Here is a 24,390-nt window from a genome sequence, read left to right as displayed (position 1 = left end):
ATGTTTGAAGCTGGAGCTATTAAGTTTCCAGTATGAAGCTTTGGGTTGACTATAATTCCAGGGAAATATTGACTTGTAAGCAAATAGCTCTATGGTCTGTTAGAGGTGTTTGAAGAATATGAACAGAAACATGGTTTCTTAAGCCCTCTGAAACCAGTCAATAGTCAATAGGTCAGCGTGTGGTACATGTTTTGTTACACCAGGTATAGTCTCAAGAGGAAACTTCTCTCTCCACTAGATCCAACTTCTGCAAAAATAACTTTAGATTTGTATTCAGAGAAGTAGACTGCCACAGAGGCCACCTAAAAAGATAATTATCTAAAGCAATATTAGCATCTCCACCTATTAAGAGTAAGGATTTGGGAAATTTAGATAACCAATATAGAATTGGATTTTCTACAGGTTCAAGGACACAATTTTCTTGTTTTGAGTTGTAAATATTGACAGTAACTAAAATCGTTTGACTAATTTCAATTACAAGACAAAGATAATGACTTGAGTCACGATCTGAATGCAAACAAAACTTGTAGCAACACCTGACGATAGTGCTGAACCATGTGAAAGCCAAATATCATTACCCCATTGCGACCTCCAAAAGTTAGCATCATTTACAGTACAGTAGAATGAGATTCTTGAAGAAAAACAGCTGCTTAAACAAAAAGAAACAAGGCTTTACATTTTACACTGTTTCTTAACCCCCTAACATTAAGAGAAACAATTGACTTTTTATGATAAGAATGGCATAACACATGGCCCGGTAGACAGTGTTCCCCGCCTGCCAGGCACCGTTTTCATGCAGTTCTGTTAACGGCGGTGAGGGCAGGCAGGCAGGCAGCAGCGAAGGACACCATCTATCTGTGCCGCAAGGAGGGGGTGGGGGGAAAAAAAACTCACATAATACTTTTATTTCCCTTTTGACCCACATTCAAAGGGGGGGGGGGGTGCCCACCTGCAGGAACACCCCGAATTGAGGGCGGCAGTTGCACACTATTGGGGCTGGGCGATGGTGAGCTAGCTGGGCTGTGGAAGTCGAAGCAGTACCCATGCTAGCCTCCTCATTGACTGACGACAACTCTGACAGATTGGGCGCGGCCGTTGGAGGTAGTGGAGCAGGTGTTGTGTCTTCATACTCAATCTGTGATTTTTTTATGTGCATGAGTGAACTTTGTGTTGCCATATCTAGTGACTATCTACCTCACAGTCAGCTAGCTATTAGGTACGTGTGTGTGCATGTGGGGAAGGGGGGTACCATCTGATTTTTGAAAATTTCTGATTAGTCAGGAGACAATACAAACACCAAATCATATTGATTTAATTCATTTTTTGTAAGCCATCCTGATTGGGTGGCCCAGTATTCAATCTGGCGCTGCTGTGGCTTCGCCTTTGCCTACACCCACACACACACACACACAAACACACACAATGATGAGCAAATTCATTTTAGTGTGCCGGGGAACTAATTGGAACGCAGGCGCAGAGTGGTGGCGTTATGAGTGGGAAAGAAGTGATGGTTTATTCAAATTATATGTTTTCTCCTAACATACAGGATCATCATCACCCATAATTAACCTAGTTGCGAGGGACCCAGCGGGCCTGGGAGGGAAGAACCCCTGAGACCCATCCACCAGGCAGTCACCCCCCCACCTCCTCCAATTCCCACATGAGCCAAGGGTGCCAATGACAAAATGGTAGACTCCTAAAACTGTGGGCATTTCCATTAATTCCTTCATAATCCTCCAGGCTTCATTGACACCATTAGTCTATTAATTCTGTATGGATTTAGCCTTATTCATTTTCCTCAGCCACATTTTTAGCAAGCCATTTGTTTTTAAGAGCTGGACATAAGTACAATTTCCTGCAATCTGCGATCAGTCATCGGCAGAAATACTGTTTAACATGTCAAACGAGGAAAGGACAGTAATGGAAGCTAGAAGCGCAAACACTGTGTTTCACTGGTCTTCAGCTTCACTAGGCTGCTCTCTGACATCAGGGACTGGCCAGAGCCAGGTTTTAGACAAACTGCAAACTTCAGAGCACACAAAATAATTACTGCATTGGGAAGAAGCTTGTGCAATCATCCTTCAGAAAAGCATTCTAGTAAAAGCATCCATTCTAATAGCCAAAAGCGTACGGATCTATTCCTCAGTGGTGCCGGACAATTACCCAGTGAAAAATGCTGTCTAAGGCATCGCTCCTCTGTGTTATCAAAGCCAGTGCAGCTGTCTATTTGGACAAAAAGAAAGTATATTTTCAACACACAGACTTGGCAATGCAAGCTACAGCCTTCCCAAGCTCATGTGCCATACAGTAAAGAGCAAACCACAAGCAGATGTAAATATGAATGTGACTGTATGTGACTGTCATTCAAATTCCATTCACCCAGTTCAATGTAAAAGCAATAGGTTTAGGCACTACATGATACTCTGATTTACCCTATACCCATCATGAGGTTGCTACAACCTAGCCTATGAATTGAAGTTTACAACGTAGATGCACACAGGTCGAGAGAAAACATTTGAGCTGATAGACAGTGACACACTCAATACCACCTTGGTGTAGTCCAACAGTTGCAAACGAGTTTCTGTCGGACAAATTCAGGTATGTTTATTCCCGTTTTGTTTCTTTTAAGAAATGTTTGTCAACAGAATCAGCGGAATGAATACACCCTAGATCCCGCATAAACACAGTTCACTTTCATTACAGCCATGTTGTATTCCTTATCGCATGTAAGCGCTCTCCTCCTCTCAACTTTTCCCTTCGCTTGTGGACTGCAATGCACAATACATCAGCTGTATGTGACCAGGTGAAAAAACATTTCCAAGCTGAACCATATCACCACACAGCCTACATCGTTGTCACCATATTAGCTAAAGTAACGTCATAGCCAACATAGCTAATATAACTAACTCATGCAGTAACGTTACAGTGAACAGTCAGTCTATAGTTTAGCACTTACAACAATAAATTAGTAAAGCCAAAAGCTTACCTTGACCTGGAAGAGTTCCAGTGTTGTGTGGATAGTCATTGCCAGCTAGTTCACATAGTATACCTCTAATTGAGCAGGGTGTTTGAGTAGGCTAAACTAGATAGCCGCATTTGCTAGCTAAGTAATTGAAACTGAAAGTTTAAAAAAATGATTACATCTCTTACTCCTCCTTCATTTTGGAAAAAAATAACTATCGTCTTTCTCTGAGTCAACTACTCACCACATTTTATGCGTTTCAGTTCAAGCTAGCTGTAGCTTATGCTTTTAGCACTAGATTCATTCTCTGATCATTTGATTGGGTGGACAACATGTCAGTTCATGCTGCAAGTGCTATGATAGGTTGGAGGACGTCCTCCGGAAGTTGTCAAAATTACAGTGTAAGTCCAAGGAAGAGGGTGAGAACCATGAGCCTCCTAGGTTTTGTATTGTTGTAAATGTACCCAGAGGAGGACAGAAGTTAGTTGTCCTCCAGCTGCACCATGGTGCTACCCTTCAGAGTGCTGCTGAGGCTACTGTAGACCTTCATTGAAAAATAGTCTTTAATTAAATTATTTGGTAACGTGATTATATTTAGTATAGTTTTATCTAAAAAGGATAACATTTTAAAATGTTTTACAATCTATATTTTTATGAAATTCACTGAGGATGGTCCTTCCCTTTCTCCTTTGAGGAGCCTCCACTTGTATAGTACACCTTTATTTCAGTGATTAATGCAATCATAGGCAAATTCTCCCTTATTTTACAAGGTATATTTCCATGATGGAAAACACACCATTTGGCAGAGACCTCTTAACTGCTGCAAGTAGACCATTATGCATTAGTTGGTAAGAGTACAGAAAACAGATTGATATGAATAATTAGCTGTGCATTGAAAAGGCAAATGATCTATACAAACCTTTCAGTACACGGCACCATTGTACTGTGAGTAAAGCAGACCAGCTGCAAAAAATAGTTTGCTTCCAGTAGTATTATATTATTGCAGAAGGTCTGCATTATTTTTCACTCGATTCAGACCATGACACCAAGGAAAACCAAAAAAGTGAGGAATATGCAATTTCAAGGACTGAAAACAAAAGTGACAGAGTGGATGAATACAGTGACAGAGTGGATGAATACAGTGACAGAGTGGATGAATACAGTGACAGAGTGGATGAATACAGTGACAGAGTGGATGAATACAGTGACAGAGTGGATGAATACAGTGACAGAGTGGATGAATACAGTGACAAAGTGGATTAAAATAGTGACAAGATTGGATGAATACAGTGACACACTGGATGAATACAGTGTGTATATAGTTCGACTGACACTGGATGAACACAGTGTGTATAGTTAGTGTGGCTGCTGTGTGTGAGGCTGGGCCATGGCCTCAGTGGGATGATGATGACAGTAGAGCATGAAAGACACACGGATGCTAGGGGCCCCAGCTCCCTGTGTCCTACTGGGACATATATGTTAACATATATGATATGTTCCCTCATCCCTGGGGTGGACCTAGAAACCTGCTCAGACGCCTTTGTGTTTGTGTGTGAGAGAAAGGCATGTCCATGTGTTTTGTGGACAGGTTGTGTGAGGACGTTCCCTCATGATTTACTCACACCAGCCCTGGTAACCACTGCTGCTTTGTCCTTAAAAGAGGGAACATGTATGAGTGTATCTCTACTTAATCTATTTCTGCTGTCAATTCTTGCTCATTTATTTCCAACCAATAAACTGTTGAGGTTAATTGAATTAAATTCATAGGAAACGTGACCTCCTGACCTTTATGTACCAGAGAGATTCCACTGACTGAGAACACCTTAACACTTTGCTTAACCATCATTCCAACTTTATTGACAGTTTGTGTTAAGAAAGCAGCTCCACAATCAGCCATGTAAAAACGTAGAAACAAAAATTGAAGGCCACACACTGGAACTGATTGACAACAGACTGGAAACAGAGACCCCAGTTTAAAACGGACCTGGCAAAAGAGAGACATAGGGAGATGGAATGGTCCTTCACAGAAGGATAGCATTCAGGTGCTCTGGCAGCTGCACAATTACACTGCAAAGCCCTCCGTCATCAATTTGGAGAACATACAATTCGTTTTTTGAAAGATGCAATTTACTTTATTAATTATTTCAGCACTTTGAAGCTCTGTTGTCTTATTCGTGCTGAAAACAGATGTTGGGAACAGGGGCATCCACACTTTAGCAGGCTGCTGCGTGACCATTGCTGTGATGCAGGCTCTCTCTTGACACGTAGAAAAGTCCCACGTAGTTGATTTACGAGCTAATCTACTCTGCTCGCTTCACATCTCCTGCCATTCAAAATATACTGTAGATACGCTCACCCAGTTAAGTATCAAAGTAGATCAAATAAAAGTCAGACAGAGGAATATGAATGCTAAACAGTTCCAGGTAAAAGACGCTGCCTGCTGATTGGTCAAGGGCCTGTCGCTGGAGGCTGTCGTCATAGAGAGGCAGACATGGTGAAGCTCCACCCATTTCCCAATCAGCTGCTATAAAGCTACGCCTCTTCAGGAAGTGTTGGGCTGGAAGGGCTTAGGGGCAGCCAGCATGGCACGTACTTTGGCCATCAGATCCTGAGAAGGAGAAAGGGAGAGAGAAGGGTAGAGAGAAGGGAAGAGAGAAGGGAAGAGAGGGGTAGATAGAAATGGAAGAGAGAAGGGTAGAGAGAAGGGAAGAGAGAAGGGAAGAGAGAAGGGAAGAGAGAAGGGAAGAGAGAAGGGAAGAGAGAAGGGAAGAGAGGTGTAGAGAGAAGGGAAGAGAGAAGGGTAGAGAGAAGGGAAGAGAGAAGGGAAGAGAAAGGGGAAGAGAGAAGGGAAGAGAAAGGGGAAGAGAGAAGGGAAGAGAAAGGGGAAGAGAAAGGGAAGAGAGAAGGGAAGAGAAAGGGAAGAGAAAGGGGAAGAGAGAAGGGCCGAGAGAAAGGAAGAGAAAGGGGAAGAGAAAGGGGAAGAGAGAAGGGAAGAGAAAGGGGAAGAAGGGAAGAAAGGGGAAGAGAAAGGGAAGAGAGAAGGGAAGAGAAAGGGGAAGAGAAAGGGGAAGAGAGAAGGGTCGAGAGAAGGGAAGAGAAAGGGGAAGAGAGAAGGGAAGAGGGGTAGATAGAAGGGAAGAGAGAAGGGTAGAGAGAAGGGAAGAGAAAGGAAGAGAAAGGGGAAGAGAGAAGGGAAGAGAGAAGGGAAGAGAGAAGGGAAGAGAAAGGGAAGAGAAAAGGGAAGAGAGAAGGGAAGAGAAAAGGGAAGAGAGAAGGGAAGAGAGAAGGGAAGAGAAAGGGGAAGAGAAAGGGGAAGAGAGAAGGGAAGAGAAAGGGGAAGAGAGAAGGGAAGAGAGAAGGGAAGAGAAAAGGGTAGAGAGAAGGGTAGAGAGAAGGGAAGAGAGAAGGGAAGAGAGAAGGGTAGAAAGAAGGGAAGAGAGGGGTAGATAGAAGGGAAGAGAGGGGTAGATAGAAGGGAAGAGAGGGGTAGATAGAAGGGAAGAGAAGGGTAGAGAGAAGGGAAGAGAAAGGGGTAGAAAGAAGGGAAGAGAGGGGTAGAAAGAAGGGAAGAGAGAAGGGAAGAGAGGGGTAGAAAGAAGGGAAGAGAAAGGAGTAGAAAGAAGGGAAGAGAGAAAGGTAGAGAGAAAGGAAGAGAGAGGGGTAGAGGGAAGGGTAGAGAAAGGGGTAGGCAGAAGGGTAAAGGGAAGAGAGAGGGGTAGAGAGACGGGAAGACGGGGAGATTGAGAGAGAGATGAGAGGAAAGATGGAAACCGACACAGAGGGAGAAAGAGGACAGTGAGTGAGTGTGCTTAAAATACCAATAATGAGGAAGAGAGGAAATATGGCATGGTTAAGAAATCTACAGTCCTATATTCTGTCCACTCTCACAGAGAGCCTCTCCACCATCACAATTCAACACAAATACAAATCTTCCTCCCTCCCTGGGCTGTCTTTCAACCAGGACAGCTTAATATATTCCTGGCTTTTTATGACAGTAGGCTATAGGACAGCTTATAGGACAGCTTATAGGACAGCTATAGGACAGCTTATAGGGCAGCTATAGGACACCTCCCTGCAATAGAAGGCCATCAGATCCACTCCTAGTTAGGTAAGCAGTCCCAATCTGAACACAGTCCAACCTGGAGATTATACACCAAATAGGGGATATATTAAATCTTTCAGCGTGAGCCGCTGAAGAAGCCGCTTGTCATACAAGTTTCTCCTTGCTCAGGTCTGACGTGGGGAGTTATTGCATATCACTACTCTTCCTTCTCCTCTCCCGCTGTTCTCTTCCTTCTCCTCCGTCATGAGTGAGCAAGCAAGAGCACACACACACGCACAGAGAACAAAGGCGAATACGCATGCACACACAAACACAGAGACCAACAGAGACACACACTGAGGGATAAATGTGAGTGAAAGCAGTGGTGGTGATCAGGGTCCTTGAAGAGAGTACTGCCTGACCACAGTGACCTCCACGCGGTCGTAAAAACAGCAGGAAGGAGGAGCAGGATCACCACAGCAAATTGAGGCAAAAGGTATAACAAGATGGCGGTATGGATAATGGAGTTAATGTCTGAGTAGATGATGTGAGACTGGGGCTTTAAACAAGGCTGGTACTGAAGCCTCCACAGATGCTGCTTTATTCAGGTGAGAAATTGATGAAAGAGGGGGGGGTGTTTTAAGTACTATATGTGTGAGTGTGATTGAGAAAGAGGGGGAGGGGGTGTTTTAAGTACTATATGTGTGTGAGTGTGATTGAGAAAGAGGGGAGGGGGTGTTTTAAGTACTATATGTGTGAGTGTGATTGAGAAAGAGGGGAGGGGGTGTTTTAAGTACTATATGTGTGAGTGTGATTGAGAAAGAGGGGGAGGGGGTGTTTTAAGTACTATATGTGTGAGTGTGATTGAGAAAGAGGGGGAGGGGGTGTTTTAAGTACTATATGTGTGAGTGTGATTGAGAAAGAGGGGGAGGGGGTGTTTTAAGTACTATATGTGTGAGTGTGATTGAGAAAGAGGGGGAGGGGGTGTTTTAAGTACTATATGTGTGAGTGTGATTGAGAAAGAGGGGGAGGGGGTGTTTTAAGTACTATATGTGTGAGTGTGATTGAGAAAGAGGGGAGGGGGTGTTTTAAGTACTATATGTGTGAGTGTGATTGAGAAAGAGGGGGAGGGGGTGTTTTAAGTACTATATGTGTGAGTGTGATTGAGAAAGAGGGGGAGGGGGTGTTTTAAGTACTATATGTGTGAGTGTGATTGAGAAAGAGGGAGAGGGGGTGTTTTAAGTACTATATGTGTGAGTGTGATTGAGAAAGAGGGGGAGGGGGTGTTTTAAGTACTATATGTGTGAGTGTGATTGAGAAAGAGGGGGAGGGGGTGTTTTAAGTACTATATGTGTGAGTGTGATTGAGAAAGAGGGGGAGGGGGTGTTTTAAGTACTATATGTGTGAGTGTGATTGAGAAAGAGGGGGAGGGGGTGTTTTAAGTACTATATGTGTGAGTGTGATTGAGAAAGAGGGGGAGGGGGTGTTTTAAGTACTATATGTGTGAGTGTGATTGAGAAAGAGGGGGAGGGGGTGTTTTAAGTACTATATGTGTGAGTGTGATTGAGAAAGAGGGGGGGGGGTGTTTTAAGTACTATATGTGTGAGTGTGATTGAGAAAGAGGGGGAGGGGGTGTTTTAAGTACTATATGTGTGAGTGTGATTGAGAAAGAGGGGGGGGGTGTTTTAAGTACTATATGTGTGAGTGTGATTGAGAAAGAGGGGGAGGGGGTGTTTTAAGTACTATATGTGTGAGTGTGATTGAGAAAGAGGGGGAGGGGGTGTTTTAAGTACTATATGTGTGAGTGTGATTGAGAAAGAGGGGGAGGGGGTGTTTTAAGTACTATATGTGTGAGTGTGATTGAGAAAGAGGGGGAGGGGGTGTTTTAAGTACTATATGTGTGAGTGTGATTGAGAAAGAGGGGAAGGGGGTGTTTTAAGTACTATATGTGTGAGTGTGATTGAGAAAGAGGGGGAGGGGTGTTTTAAGTACTATATGTGTGAGTGTGATTGAGAAAGAGGGGAGGGGGTGTTTTAAGTACTATATGTGTGAGTGTGATTGAGAAAGAGGGGGAGGGGGTGTTTTAAGTACTATATGTGTGAGTGTGATTGAGAAAGAGGGGAGGGGGTGTTTTTAAGTACTATATGTGTGAGTGTGATTGAGAAAGAGGGGGAGGGGTGTTTTAAGTACTATATGTGTGAGTGTGATTGAGAAAGAGGGGAGGGGGTGTTTTAAGTACTATATGTGTGAGTGTGATTGAGAAAGAGGGGGAGGGGGTGTTTTAAGTACTATATGTATGAGTGTGATTGAGAAAGAGGGGGAGGGGGTGTTTTAAGTACTATATGTGTGAATGTGATTGAGAACGAGGGGAGGGGGTGTTTTAAGTACTATATGTGTGAGTGTGATTGAGAAAGAGGGGGGGGGTGTTTTAAGTACTATATGTGTGAGTGTGATTGAGAAAGAGGGGGAGGGGGTGTTTTAAGTACTATATGTGTGAGTGTGATTGAGAAAGAGGGGGAGGGGGTGTTTTAAGTACTATATGTGTGAGTGTGATTGAGAAAGAGGGGGAGGGGGTTTTAAGTACTATATGTGTGAGTGTGATTGAGAAAGAGGGGGAGGGGGTGTTTTAAGTACTATATGTGTGAGTGTGATTGAGAAAGAGGGGGAGGGGGTGTTTTAAGTACTATATGTGTGAGTGTGATTGAGAAAGAGGGGAGGGGGTGTTTTAAGTACTATATGTGTGAGTGTGATTGAGAAAGAGGGGGAGGGGGTGTTTTAAGTACTATATGTGTGAGTGTGATTGAGAAAGAGGGGGAGGGGGGTGTTTTACATTTACATTTACATTTAAGTCATTTAGTAGACGCTCTTATCCAGAGCGACTTACAAATTGGTGCATTCACCTTATGACATCCAGTGGAACAACCACTTTACAATAGTGCATCTAAATATTGTAAGGGGGGGGGGGTGAGAAGGATTACTTTATCCTATCCTAGGTATTCCTTAAAGAGGTGGAGTTTCAGGTGTCTCCGGAAGGTGGTGATTGACTCCGCTGTCCTGGCGTCGTGAGGGAGTTTGTTCCACCATTGGGGAGCCAGAGCAGCGAACAGTTTTGACTGGGCTGAGCGGGAACTGTACTTCCTCAGTGGTAGGGAGGCGAGCAGGCCAGAGGTGGATGAACGCAGTGCCCTTATTTGGGTGTAGGGCCTGATCAGAGCATGGAGGTACTGAGGTGCCGTTCCCCTCACAGCTCCGTAGGCAAGCACCATGGACTTGTAGCGGATGCGAGCTTCAACTGGAAGCCAGTGGAGAGAGAGGAGGAGCGGGGTGACGTGAGAGAACTTGGGAAGGTTGAACACTAGACAGGCTGCGGCGTTCTGGATGAGTTGTAGGGGTTTAATGGCACAGGCAGGGAGCCCAGCCAACAGCGAGTTGCAGTAATCCAGACGGGAGATGACAAGTGCCTGGATTAGGACCTGCGCCACTTCCTGTGTAAGGCAGGGTCGTACTCTGCGGATGTTGTAGAGCATGAACCTACAGGAACGGGCCACCGCCTTGATGTTAGTTGAGAACGACAGGGTGTTGTCCAGGATCACGCCAAGGTTCTTAGCGCTCTGGGAGGAGGACACAATGGAGTTGTCAACCGTGATGGCGAGATCATGGAACGGGCAGTCCTTCCCCGGGAGGAAGAGCAGCTCCGTCTTGCCGAAGTTCAGCTTGAGGTGGTGATCCGTCATCCACACTGATATGTCTGCCAGACATGCAGAGATGCGATTCGCCACCTGGTCATCAGAAGGGGGAAAGGAGAAGATTAATTGTGTTTCGTCTGCATAGCAATGATAGGAGAGACCATGTGAGGTTATGACAGAGCCAAGTGACTTGGTGTATAGCGAGAATAGGAGAGGGCCTAGAACAGAGCCCTGGGGGACACCAGTGGTGAGAGTGCGTGGTGAGGAGACAGATTCTCGCCACGCCACCTGGTAGGAGCGACCTGTCAGGTAGGACGCAATCCAAGCATGGGTCGCGCCGGAGATGCCCAACTCGGAGAGGGTGGAGAGGAGGATCTGATGGTTCACAGTATCGAAGGCAGCCGATAGGTCTAGAAGGATGAGAGCAGAGGAGAGAGAGTTAGCTTTAGCGGTGCGGAGCGCCTCCGTGATACAGAGAAGAGCAGTCTCAGTTGAATGACTAGTCTTGAAACCTGACTGATTTGGATCAAGAAGGTCATTCTGAGAGAGATAGCGGGAGAGCTGACCAAGGACGGCACGTTCAAGAGTTTTGGAGAGAAAAGAAAGAAGGGATACTGGTCTGTAGTTGTTGACATCGGAGGTATCGAGTGTAGGTTTTTTCAGAAGGGGTGCAACTCTCGCTCTCTTGAAGACGGAAGGGACGTAGCCAGCGGTCAGGGATAAGTTGATGAGCGAGGTGAGGTAAGGGAGAAGGTCTCCGGAAATGGTCTGGAGAAGAGAGGAGGGGATAGGGTCGAGCGGGCAGGTTGTTGGGCGGCCGGCCGTCACAAGACGCGAGATTTCATCTGGAGAGAGAGGGGAGAAAGAGGTCAGAGCACAGGGTAGGGCAGTGTGAGCAGAACCAGCGGTGTCGTTTGACTTAGCAAACGAGGATCGGATGTCGTCGACCTTCTTTTCAAAATGGTTGACGAAGTCATCATTTTAAGTACTATATGTGTGAGTGTGATTGAGAAAGAGGGGGAGGGGGGTGTTTTAAGTACTATATGTGTGAGTGTGATTGAGAAAGAGGGGGAGGGGGTGTTTTAAGTACTATATGTGTGAGTGTGATTGAGAAAGAGGGGAGGGGGTGTTTTAAGTACTATATGTGTGAGTGTGATTGAGAAAGAGGGGAGGGGGTGTTTTAAGTACTATATGTGTGAGTGTGATTGAGAAAGAGGGGGAGGGGGGTGTTTTAAGTACTATATGTGTGAGTGTGATTGAGAAAGCAGGAAAGTGTCAAAGACAGAGAAGTATGACTCAGAGAGGGTGTGTGAGAGAACGTGTAAAGTTGGAGAGGGAGCGTGACATGTACTGTAGTTGAGCGTGACAGAAAATGCTTCTCACGTCCAAACAAATTCATCCTAAATATTTGTAAGCATTGTCACACTCCCCCACTCCCCAAGCCATAAGACTGCTAAATAGTTAACCAATAGCTACCCGGAATAACTGCACTGACCCTCTTTGCACCAACTCTTTTGATTCACATAAGCTGCTACGACTGTTTATCATCTATCCTGTGGCCTAGTCACTTTATCCCTACCTATATGTACATATCTACCTCCTCGTACCACGGCACATCGACTCGGGTCTGGTATCAGTGTATAGAGCCAAGTTATCATTACTCATTGTGTATTTATTATTGTGTTATTATTTTTCTATTATTTCTCTATTTTCTTTCTCTCTGCATTGTTGTGAAGGACCCGTAAGTAAGCATTTCACTGTTAGTCTACACCTGTTGTTTACAAAACATGTGGCAAGTGGAACCGGAGTGCCAAGTAGAGGAAAACAAAGCTTCTCAACAGTTTTTACCCCCAAGCCATAAGACTCCTGAACAGGTAATCAAATGGCTACCCAGACTATATGCATTGTGTGCCTCCCACCACCCGCCAACCCCTCTTTTACACTACTGCTACTCTCTGTTCATCATATATGCACATTCACTTTAACTATACATTCATGTACATACTACCTCAATTGGGCCGACCAACCAGTGCTCCTGCACATTGGCTAACCGGGCTATCTGCATTGTGTCCCACCCACCACCCGCCAACCCCTCTTTTACGCTACTGCTACTCTCTGTTCAACATATATGCATAGTCACTTTAACCATACAGTGGGGCAAAAAAGTATTTACTCAGCCACCAATTGTGAAAGTTCTCCCACTTAAAAACATGAGGCCTGTAATTTTCATCATAGGTACACTTCAACTATGACAGACAAAATGAGAAAAAAACCCCAGAAAATCAAATTGTAGCATTTTTAATGAATTTATTTGCAAATTTTGGTGGAAAATAAGTATTTGGTCACCTACAAACAAGCAAGATTTCTGGCTCTCACAGACCTGTAACTTCTTCTTTAAGAGGCTCCTCTGTCCTCCACTCGTTACCTGTATTAATGGCACCTGTTTGAACTTGTTATCAGTATAAAAGACACCTGTCCACAACCTCAAACAGTCACACTCCAAACTTCACTATGGCCAAGACCAAAGAGCTGTCAAAGGACACTGAAGACTGAATCTGCAATAGGAAAGCAGCTTGGTTTGAAGAAATCAACTGTGGGAGCAATTATTAGAAAATGGAAGACATACAAGACGACCACTGATAATCTCCCTCGATCTGGGGCTCCACGTAAGATCTCACCCCGTGGGGACAAAATGATCACAAGAACGGTGAGCAAAAATCCCAGAACCACACGGGGGGACCTAGTAAATGACCTGCAGAAAGCTGGGACCAAAGTAACAAAGCCTACCATCAGTAACACACTACGCCACCAGGGACTCAAATCCTGCAGTGCCAGACGTGTCCCCCTGCTTAAGCCAGTACATGTCCAGGCCCGTCTGAAGTTTGCTAGAGAGCCTCCTTCCATCGGCAAGGGCATTGAAGATGAAACGTGGCTGGGTCTTTCAGCATGACAATGATCCCAAACACACCGCCCGGGCAACGAAGGAGTGGCTTCGTAAGAAGCATTTCAAGGTCCTGGAGTGGCCTAGCCAGTCTCCAGATCTCAACCCCATAGAAAATCTTTGGGGGGAGTTGAAAGTCTGTGATGCCTAGCAACAGCCCCAAAACATCACTGCTCTTGAGGAGATCTGCAAGGAGGAATGGGCCAAAATACCAGCAACAGTGTGTGAAAACCTTGTGAAGACTTACAGAAAACGTTTGACCTCTGTCATTGCCAACACAGGGTATATAACAAAGTATTGAGATAAACTTTTGTTATTGACCAAATACTTATTTTCCACCATCATTTGCAAATAAATTAATAAAAAATCCTACAATTTGATTTTCTGGATTTTTTTTCTCATTTTGTCTGTCAAAGTTGAAGTGTACCTATGATGGAAATTACAGGCCTCTCTCCTCATTTTAAGTGGGAGAACTTGCACAATTGGTGGCTGACTAAATACTTTTTTGCCCCACTGTATCTACATGTACATACTACCTCAATCAACCTGACTACCTGGTGTCTGTATGTATCCTCACTACTTTTATAGAATTGCTACTGTATATAGCCTGTCTTTGTACTGTTTTATTTCTTTACCTACCTATTGTTCACCTAATACTTTTTTGCACTATTGGTTAGAGCCTGTAAGTAAGCATTTCACTGTTGTATTCGGCGCACGAGATTTGATTTCTTTCATTTATGAGAGCAGGGAGAATGAATGAACACGCTCCATAAGCAGAATGAGTGAGAGAGAGAAGGAAAGTTCATCATGAGCCTGGGGATGAGTGAGAGAGAGGAGGAAAGTTCATCATGAGCCTGGGGATGAGTGAGAGAGAGGAGGAAAGTTCATCATGAGTCTGGGGATGAGTGAACAGGGCTCCGGGCAGCCGAGCGGAAATGGAGGAAAACTCGCCTCCCTGCGGACCTGGCATCCTTTCACTCCCTCCTCTCTACATTTTCCTCCTCTGTCTCTGCTGCTAAAGCCATTTTCTACCACTCTAAATTCCAAGCATCTGCCTCTAACCCTAGGAAGCTCTTTGCCACCTTCTCCTCCCTCCTGAATCCTCCTCCCCCTCCTCCATCTCTGCAGATGACTTCGTCAACCATTTTGAAAAGAAGGTCGACGACATCCGATCCTCGTTTGCTAAGTCAAACGGCACCGCTGGTTCTGCTCACACTGCCCTACCATGTGCTCTGACCTCTTTCTCCCCTCTCTCTCCAGATGAAATCTCGCGTCTTGTGACGGCCGGCCGCCCAACAACCTGCCCGCTTGACCCTATCCCCTCCTCTCTTCTCCAGACCATTTCCGGAGACCTTCTCCCTTACCTCACCTCGCTCATCAACTCATCCCTGACCGCTGGCTACGTCCCTTCCGTTTTCAAGAGAGCGAGAGTTGCACCCCTTCTGAAAAAACCTACACTCGATCCCTCCGATGTCAACAACTACAGACCAGTATCCCTTCTTTCTTTTCTCTCCAAAACTCTTGAACGTGCCGTCCTTGGCCAGCTCTCCCGCTATCTCTCTCTGAATGACCTTCTTGATCCAAATCAGTCAGGTTTCAAGACTAGTCATTCAACTGAGACTGCTCTTCTCTGTATCACGGAGGCGCTCCGCACTGCTAAAGCTAACTCTCTCTCCTCTGCTCTCATCCTTCTAGACCTATCGGCTGCCTTCGATACTGTGAACCATCAGATCCTCCTCTCCACCCTCTCCGAGTTGGGCATCTCCGGCGCGGCCCACGCTTGGATTGCGTCCTACCTGTCAGGTCGCTCCTACCAGGTGGCGTGGCGAGAATCTGTCTCCTCACCACGCGCTCTCACCACTGGTGTCCCCCAGGGCTCTGTTCTAGGCCCTCTCCTATTCTCGCTATACACCACGTCACTTGGCTCTGTCATAACCTCACATGGTCTCTCCTATCATTGCTATGCAGACGACACACAATTAATCTTCTCCTTTCCCCCTTCTGATGACCAGGTAGCGAATCGCATCTCTGCATGTCTGGCAGACATATCAGTGTGGATGACGGATCACCACCTCAAGCTGAACCTCGGCAAGACGGAGCTGCTCTTCCTCCCGGGGAAGGACTGCCCGTTCCATGATCTCGCCATCACGGTTGACAACTCCATTGTGTCCTCCTCCCAGAGCGCTAAGAACCTTGGCGTGATCCTGGACAACACCCTGTCGTTCTCAACTAACATCAAGGCGGTGGCCCGTTCCTGTAGGTTCATGCTCTACAACATCCGCAGAGTACGACCCTGCCTCACACAGGAAGCGGCGCAGGTCCTAATCCAGGCACTTGTCATCTCCCGTCTGGATTACTGCAACTCGCTGTTGGCTGGGCTCCCTGCCTGTGCCATTAAACCCCTACAACTCATCCAGAACGCCGCAGCCCGTCTGGTGTTCAACCTTCCCAAGTTCTCTCACGTCACCCCGCTCCTTCGCTCTCTCCACTGACTTCCAGTTGAAGCTCGCATCCGCTACAAGACCATGGTGCTTGCCTACGGAGCTGTGAGGGGAACGGCACCTCAGTACCTCCAGGCTCTGATCAGGCCCTACACCCAAACAAGGGCACTGCGTTCATCCACCTCTGGCCTGCTCGCCTCCCTACCACTGAGGAAGTACAGTTCCCGCTCAGCCCAGTCAAAACTGTTCGCTGCTCTGGCCCCCCAATGGTGGAACAAACTCCCTCACGACGCCAGGACAGCGGAGTCAATCACCACCTTCCGGAGACACCTGAAACCCCACCTCTTTAAGGAATACCTAGGATAGGATAAGTAATCCTTCTCACCCCCCTTTAAGATTTAGATGCACTATTGTTAACTGACTGTTCTACTGGATGTCATAAGGTGAATGCACCAATTTGTAAGTCGCTCTGGATAAGAGCGTCTGCTAAATGACTTAAATGTAATGTAAATGAGTGAGAGAGAGGATGAAAGTTCATCATGAGCCTGGCGATGAGTGAGAGAGAGGAGGAAAGTTCATCATGAGCCTGGGGATGAGTGAGAGAGAGGATGAAAGTTCATCATGAGCCTGGGGATGAGTGAGCGAGAGGAGGAAAGTTGATCATGAGCCTGGGGATGAGTGAGAGAGAGGAGAAAAGTTGATCATGAGCCTGGGGATGAGTGAGAGAGAGGAGGAAAGTTGATCATGAGCCTGGGGATGAGTGAGAGAGAGGGGGAAAGAGGGGGAAAGATTACATATGAATTTACAACAGGTGTGAGGTAGATAAAAGATGCCGCCTGAGGAAGCAGCGTTTTTAACATTAAGTTGAAACGCATTGGGTGTGCAACCCCAGCTGTGATTTAAGCTTTTAAGTTATTTCAAACGTATGGTTTTAAAACTCCAATCTCTCTCTTTAATGGTCTACTTTACATTATGGCTTCCCTCATAGATCTCATATAACAACCTCCCTATTCCTCACTCATAGCCCTGTTGGTGAACAGGCAGTGTGATCCTACCCTAGACGAGAACCTCTCTCTCTCCAACCGAACAGCTTACCAGAGGAGTGACTACATTTACATTTACATTTAAGTCATTTAGCAGACGCTCTTATCCAGAGCGACTTACAAATTGGTGCATTCACCTTATGACATCCAGTGGGACAGTCACTTAACAATAGTGCATCTAAAACTTAGGGGGGGTGGGGTGAGAGGGATTACTTAACCTATCCTAGGTATTCCTTAAAGAGGTGGGGTTTCAGGTGTCTCCGGAAGGTGGTGATTGACTCCGCTGTCCTGGCGTCGTGAGGGAGTTTGTTCCACCATTGGGGGGCCAGGGCAGCGAACAGTTTTGACTGGGCTGAGCGGGAGCTGTACTTCCTCAGTGGTAGGGAGGCGAGCAGGCCAGAGGTGGATGAACGCAGTGCCCTTGTTTGGGTGTAGGGCCTGATCAGAGCCTGGAGGTACTGAGGTGCCGTTCCCCTCACAGCTCCGTAGGCAAGCACCATGGTCTTGTAGCGGATGCGAGCTTCAACTGGAAGCCAGTGGAGAGAACGGAGGAGCGGGGTGACGTGAGAGAACTTGGGAAGGTTGAACACCAGACGGGCTGCGGCGTTCTGGATGAGTTGAAGGGTTTAATGGCACAGGCAGGGAGCCCAGCCAACAGCGAGTTGCAGTAATCCAGACGGGAGATGACAAGTGCCTGGATTAGGACCTGCGCCGCTTCCTGTGTGAGGCAGGGTCGTACTCTGCGGATGTTGTAGAGCATGAACCTACAGGAACGGGCCACCGCCTTGATGTTAGTTGAGAACGACAGGGTGTTGTCCAGGATCACACCAAGGTTCTTGGCGCTCTGGGAGGAGGACACAGTGGAGTTGTCAACCGTGATGGCGAGATCATGGAACGGGCAGTCCTTCCCCGGGAGGAAGAGCAGCTCCGTCTTGCCGAGGTTCAGCTTGAGGTGGTGATCCGTCATCCACACTGATATGTCTGCCAGACATGCAGAGATGCGATTCGCCACCTGGTCATCAGAAGGGGAAAGGAGAAGATTAATTGTGTGTCGTCTGCATAGCAATGATAAGAGAGACCATGTGAGGTTATGACAGAGCCAAGTGACTTGGTGTATAGCGAGAATAGGAGAGGGCCAAGAACAGAGCCCTGGGGGACACCAGTGGTGAGAGCGCGTGGTGAGGAGACAGATTCTCGCCACGCCACCTGGTAGGAGCGACCTGTCAGGTAGGACGCAATCCAAGCGTGGGCCGCGCCGGAGATGCCCAACTCGGAGAGGGTGGAGAGGAGGATCTGATGGTTCACAGTATCGAAGGCAGCCGATAGATCTAGAAGGATGAGAGCAGAGGAGAGAGAGTTAGCTTTAGCAGTGCGGAGCGCCTCCGTGATACAGAGGAGAGCAGTCTCAGTTGAATGACTAGTCTTGAAACCTGACTGATTTGGATCAAGAAGGTCATTCAGAGAGAGATAGCGGGAGAGCTGGCCAAGGACGGCACGTTCAAGAGTTTTGGAGAGAAAAGAAAGAAGGGATACTGGTCTGTAATTGTTGACATCGGAGGGATCGAGTGTAGGTTTTTTCAGAAGGGGTGCAACTCTCGCTCTCTTGAAGACGGAAGGGACGTAGCCAACGGTCAGGGATGAGTTGATGAGCGAGGTGAGGTAAGGGAGAAGGTCTCCGGAAATGGTCTGGAGAAGAGAGGAGGGGATAGGGTCAAGCGGGCAGGTTGTTGGGCGGCCGGCCGTCACAAGACGCGAGATTTCATCTGGAGAGAGAGGGGAGAAAGAGGTCAGAGCATAGGGTAGGGCAGTGTGAGCAGAACCAGCGGTGTCGTTTGACTTAGCAAACGAGGATCGGATGTCGTCGACCTTCTTTTCAAAATGGTTGACGAAGTCATCTGCAGAGAGGGAGGAGGGGGGGGGAGGGGCGGAGGATTCAGGAGGGAGGAGAAGGTGGCAAAGAGCTTCCTAGGGTTAGAGGCAGAAGCTTGGAATTTAGCGTGGTAGAAAGTGGCTTTAGCAGCAGAGACAGAGGAGGAAAATGTAGAGAGGAGGGAGTGAAAGGATGCCAGGTCCGCAGGGAGGCGAGTTTTCCTCCATTTCCGCTCGGCTGCCCGGAGCCCTGTTCTGTGAGCTCGCAATGAGTCATCGAGCCACGGAGCGGGAGGGGAGGACCGAGCCGGCCTGGAGGATAGGGGACATAGAGAGTCAAGGGATGCAGAGAGGGAGGAGAGGAGGGTTGAGGAGGCAGAATCAGGAGATAGGTGGGAGAAGGTTTGAGCGGAGGGAAGAGATGATAGGATGGAAGAGGAGAGAGTAGCGGGGGAGAGAGAGCGAAGGTTGGGACGGCGCGATACCATCCGAGTAGGGGCAGTGTGGGAGGTGTTGGATGAGAGCGAGAGGGAAAAGGATACAAGGCAGTGGTCGGAGACTTGGAGGGGAGTTGCAATGAGGTTAGTGGAAGAACAGCATCTAGTAAAGATGAGGTCGAGCGTATTGCCTGCCTTGTGAGTAGGGGGGAAGGTGAGAGGGTGAGGTCAAAAGAGGAGAGGAGTGGAAAGAAGGAGGCAGAGAGGAAAGAGTCAAAGGTAGACGTGGGGAGGTTAAAGTCGCCCAGAACTGTGAGAGGTGAGCCGTCCTCAGGAAAGGAGCTTATCAAGGCATCAAGCTCATTGATGAACTCTCCGAGGAACCTGGAGGGCGATAAATGATAAGGATGTTAAGCTTGAAAGGGCTAGTGACTGTGACAGCATGGAATTCAAAGGAGGCGATAGACAGATGGGTAAGGGGAGAAAGAGAGAATGACCACTTGGGAGAGATGAGGATCCCGGTGCCACCACCCCGCTGACCAGACGCTCTCGGGGTGTGCGAGAACACGTGGGCGGACGAAGAGAGAGCAGTAGGAGTAGCAGTGTTGTCTGTGGTGATCCATGTTTCCGTCAGGGCCAAGAAGTCGAGGGACTGGAGGGAGGCATGGGCTGAGATGAACTCTGCCTTGTTGACCGCAGATTGGCAGTTCCAGAGGCTACCGGAGACCTGGAACTCCACGTGGGTCGTGCGCGCTGGGACCACCAGAGTAGGGTGGCCGCGGCCACGCGGTGAGGAGCGTTTGTATGGTCTGTGCAGAGAGGAGAGAACAGGGATAAACCGACACATAGTTGACAGGCTACAGAAGAGGCTACGCTAATGCAAAGGAGATTGGAATGACAAGTGGACTACACGTCTCGAATGTTCAGAAAGTTAAGCTACGTAGCAAGAATCTTATTGACCAAAATGATTGAATGATACAGTACTGCTGAAGTAGGCCAGCTGGCAGTGGGTGCGTTGTTGACACTACACTAATCAAGTCGTTCCGTTGAGTGTAATAGTTTCTGCAGTGTTGCTATTCGGGGGCTAGCAGGCTAGCTAGCAGTGTTGTTTACGTTACGTTGCGTTAAAAGAACGACAATAGATGGCTAGCGAACCTAGAAAATCGCTCTAGACTACACAATTATCTTTGATACAAAGACGGCTATGTAGCTAGCTAAGTAGCTAGCTACGATCAAACAAATCAAACCGTTGTACTGTAATGAAAATGAAGTGAAAATGTGATACAACCTGTGAATGCGACCGGGTAGTTGAGTTCTATACAGAAGACGTTGGCTAGCGTTGGCTAGCTGTTGGCTAGCTAGCAGAGTCACCTACGTTAAGGACGACAAATAGCTGGCTAGCTAACCTCGGTAAATTAAGATAATCACTCTAAGACTACACACTCTAAACCTAAACAACACAATTATCTTGGATACGATGATACGATGATACGAAGACAGCAAAGACAGCTATGTAGCTAGCTGACACTAAACTAATCAAGTCGTTCAGTTGAGTGTAACAGTTTCTCCAGTGCAGCTAATCAGTGGACGTTAGCTAGCTGGCTAGTGAAGACTAGTGAAGACTACGTTAGGACGGCGAAATACGATAATTACGCAATTATCTTTTGATACAAAGACGGCTATGTAGCTAGCTGAGAAGAAATTGCTAAGATAAGACAAATCAAACCGTTGTGATATAATGAAATATAATGAAAAAGTTATACTACCCGTTGGAGCGACGTGCAGATGCGACCACTCGCTCCAACCGGAACCGGGGGGGTGATTGCGTAATATGTTAAAATCAGGACTTTCGGGGGAAGAGTTGATCCTCTTTTTCTCTCTTCTGGAGATGAAAGCCTCTGTAATGTAAACTAGCTCTCCTCAGCTGTCAGCTGCTGCTGCGCACAAAGTCACGAGAGAGATGAGAGAGCCAGAAACACCAGGACAGGGAGATAAACACAACAAATAAAACACCTATGTGCACATTACTGAACACAGAGGAGGAATGTTAAATGTAAAATCTGACCTGAGTTCAGAGATCAGCTGCTCTGAGCCCACAGAGATCGAAGATAGAAGTGATGTAATCTGTGCTGGGATCAGTGTACTGAAATCTCTGAGCTGTGTGTTCTGTAGAATGCTGCTGCCACAAGGGCCGACTATCCTTGGAACCACAGTCCCTGTGTACATCCCAGCTAACAATGAGCTGATTCTGAACTGCTGTGCTTTGTGCACATGTCAAATGAGAGATATGGAGTACCCGTACAACACCCTACTGTAATGTGCTTTGGATGGAATACATGCTAGGACATCTGGGCCTGCATTCACAAAGCGTCTCAGAATAGGAATGCTGATCTAGGATCAGTTCTACCTTTAAGATCCTAATGAATATCAAATCAAATGTATTTATATAGCCCTTCTTACATCAGCTGATATCTCAAAGTGCTGTACAGAAACCCAGCCTAAAACCCCAAACAGCAAGCAATGCAGGTGTAGAAGCACGGTGGCTAGGAAAAACACCCTAGAAAGGACAAAACCTAGGAAGAAACCTAGAGAGGAACCAGGCTATGAGGGGTGGCCAGTCCTTTTCTGGCTGTGCCGGGTGGAGATTATAACAGAACATGGTCAAGATGTTCAAATGTAAATGACCAGCATGGTCAAATAATGATCACAGTAGTTGTCGAGGGTGCAGCAAGTCAGCACCTCAGGAGAAAATGTCAGTTGGCTTTTCATAGCCGATCATTAAGAGTATCTCTACCGCTCCTGCTGTCTCGAGAGTTGAAAACAGCAGGTCTGGGACAGGTAGCATATAAGATTATATGGACAGGGGAGTCCTCATCCTAGATCAGAACTCATACTCTGTCATGCTTTGTGAATATGGGCCCATGTTAATATATATACAGTGCATTCGGAAAGTATTCAGACCCCTTAACTCTTTCCACATTTTGTTAGGTTACAGCCTTATTCTAAAACTGATTAAATAGTTTTTCCCTTCATCAATCTATACACAATTCCCCATAATGACAAAGAAACCCCCCCCTGAAATATCACATTAACATAAGTATTCAGACCCTTTACTTTGCTGAAGCACCTTTGACAGCATCGAGTCTTCTTGGGTATGACATTACAAGCTTGGCACACCTGTATTTGGGGAGTTTCTCCCATTCTTCTCTGAAGATCATCTCAAGTTCTGTCAGATTGGATGGAGAGCATTGCCACACAGCTATTTCTAGGTCTCTTCAGTGATGTTCGATCGGGTTCAAGTCTGGGCTTTAGGTGGGCCACTCAATGACATTGAGATTTGTCTTGGCTGTGTGCTTAGGGTCATTGTCCTGTTGGAAGGTGAACCTTCATCAAGGATCTCGCTGTACTTTGCCCCGTTCATCTTTGCCTCAATCCTGACTAGTTACCTAGTCCCTGCCACTGACAAACATCCCCAGAGCATGATGCTGGCACCACCATACTTCACTGTAGGGATGGTGCCAGGGTTCCTCCAGACGTGACACACTTGATATTCAGGCCAAAGAGTTCAATCCTGGTTTCATCAGACCAGAGAATCTTTCTGATTGTCTGGGAGTCTTTAGGTGCCTTTTGGAAAACTCCAAGCTGGCTGTCATGGGCCTTTTACTGAGGAGCAGCGTCCGTCTGGCACCTCTACCATAAAGGCCTGATTGGTGGACTGATGCAGAGATGGTTTTCCTTCTGGAAGGTTCTCCCAGAACATGGTCAAGATGTTCAAATTCCAGAGGAACTCTGGAGCTCTGTCAGAGTAACCATCGGGTTCTTGGTCATCTCCCTGCCCCAAGGCCCTTCTCCCGCGATTGCTCAGTTTGGCCGTGCAGCCAGTCAGTCTTGGAGGTTCCAAACTTCTTCCATTTATGATGGAGGCCATTGTGATCTTGGGGACCTTCAATGCTGCAGACATTTTTTGATACCCTTCCCCAGATCTGTGCCTCGACACAATCCTGTCTCGGAGCTCTACAGACAATCATGGCCTCATGGCTTGGGTTTTGCTCTGACATGCACTGTCAACTGTGGGGCCTTATATAGACAGGTGTGTGCCTTTCCAAATCATGTCCAATCAATACTTAAGTAAATAAGCTATTTCTTTGTTATATTTTTAATACATTTGCTAATGTTTCTACAAACCTGTTTTAGCTTTGTCATTATGGGGTATTATGTGTAGATTGCTGAGGATTACATTTAAAAAAAATACATTTTTAGATTAAGGCTGTAACATAACAAAATGTGGAAAAAGTCAAGGGGTCTGAATACTTTCCGAAGGCACTGTACAGTGAGACAGCGAAGAAGAGGTACCTGAGTGATTTTGGACTGCATGGAGGAGACATTGGCTGAGGGAACTTGGTTATCTTTCTCCTGCGAGCCGTCCCTAAAGAGAGAGGGACAGAGCGAGAGAGAGACACGGGTAGACAGACAGAAAGACAGACGGGAGGGAGGGGGGGGAAGAGACAGACAGGGAGAGAGGCGGGAGACAGACGGAGGGAGAGAGGGGGGAGACAGACAAAGGGAGAGATGGGGTGGGGGGAGAGAGAGGGGAAGAGAAAAAGAGTTAGAATGGATAAAAGAGAGAGGGAGAAAGATTAGGGAGATAGAGAGAAAAGAGAGCGATGATAAAGTGAGAGGGAGTTCCAGTGGCTGGGAGGGATGGAGACAGGGCCTCATATTAACACCTGTCACCTGTGGGTAGAGATTGGCAATGGTGAATAAGATGTCTATTTCACCAGCCATGTTGGCAGGTGGTCAGGGCTCCGCAGTGAGAGCATTTCACTTGCATTTGTGTTTTTCTATGTTTTATGTAAAACGTTTTCAGTGTTAATGTAAATGAATAAAATCATATAAAAAGTATGTAGACAAGATAATGGACCTAGGGCTGACCCCATTTATTCAACTGGTTGATAGGCTGTTGGTCGAC

The 24,390-nt window shown here is 46.7% G+C and overlaps 1 protein-coding gene across 5 annotated transcripts in view; it reads right to left on the bottom strand.

Moving 5' to 3' along the window:
* Positions 1-4,797: 4,797 nt before the first annotated feature.
* LOC124049018 (splicing factor, suppressor of white-apricot homolog) overlaps positions 4,798-24,390 on the bottom strand; it is a 136,764-nt gene continuing 117,171 nt past the window's right edge. For all 5 annotated transcript variants that reach the window (XM_046370295.1, XM_046370296.1, XM_046370298.1 and 2 more), the window contains exons 17-18: positions 23,775-23,847; positions 4,798-5,570 (exon numbers count right to left, since the gene is read on the bottom strand). In XM_046370295.1, the coding sequence (XP_046226251.1) occupies positions 5,505-5,570; positions 23,775-23,847 (139 nt within the window). In that variant the 3' untranslated portion in view covers positions 4,798-5,504. The remainder of the gene's footprint in view (positions 5,571-23,774; positions 23,848-24,390) is intronic.

Source organism: Oncorhynchus gorbuscha, linkage group LG11 (genome assembly GCF_021184085.1).
Source record: "Oncorhynchus gorbuscha isolate QuinsamMale2020 ecotype Even-year linkage group LG11, OgorEven_v1.0, whole genome shotgun sequence".
Classification (NCBI taxonomy): domain Eukaryota; kingdom Metazoa; phylum Chordata; class Actinopteri; order Salmoniformes; family Salmonidae; genus Oncorhynchus; species Oncorhynchus gorbuscha.
This window is presented reverse-complemented; position numbering and strand designations above follow the sequence as displayed.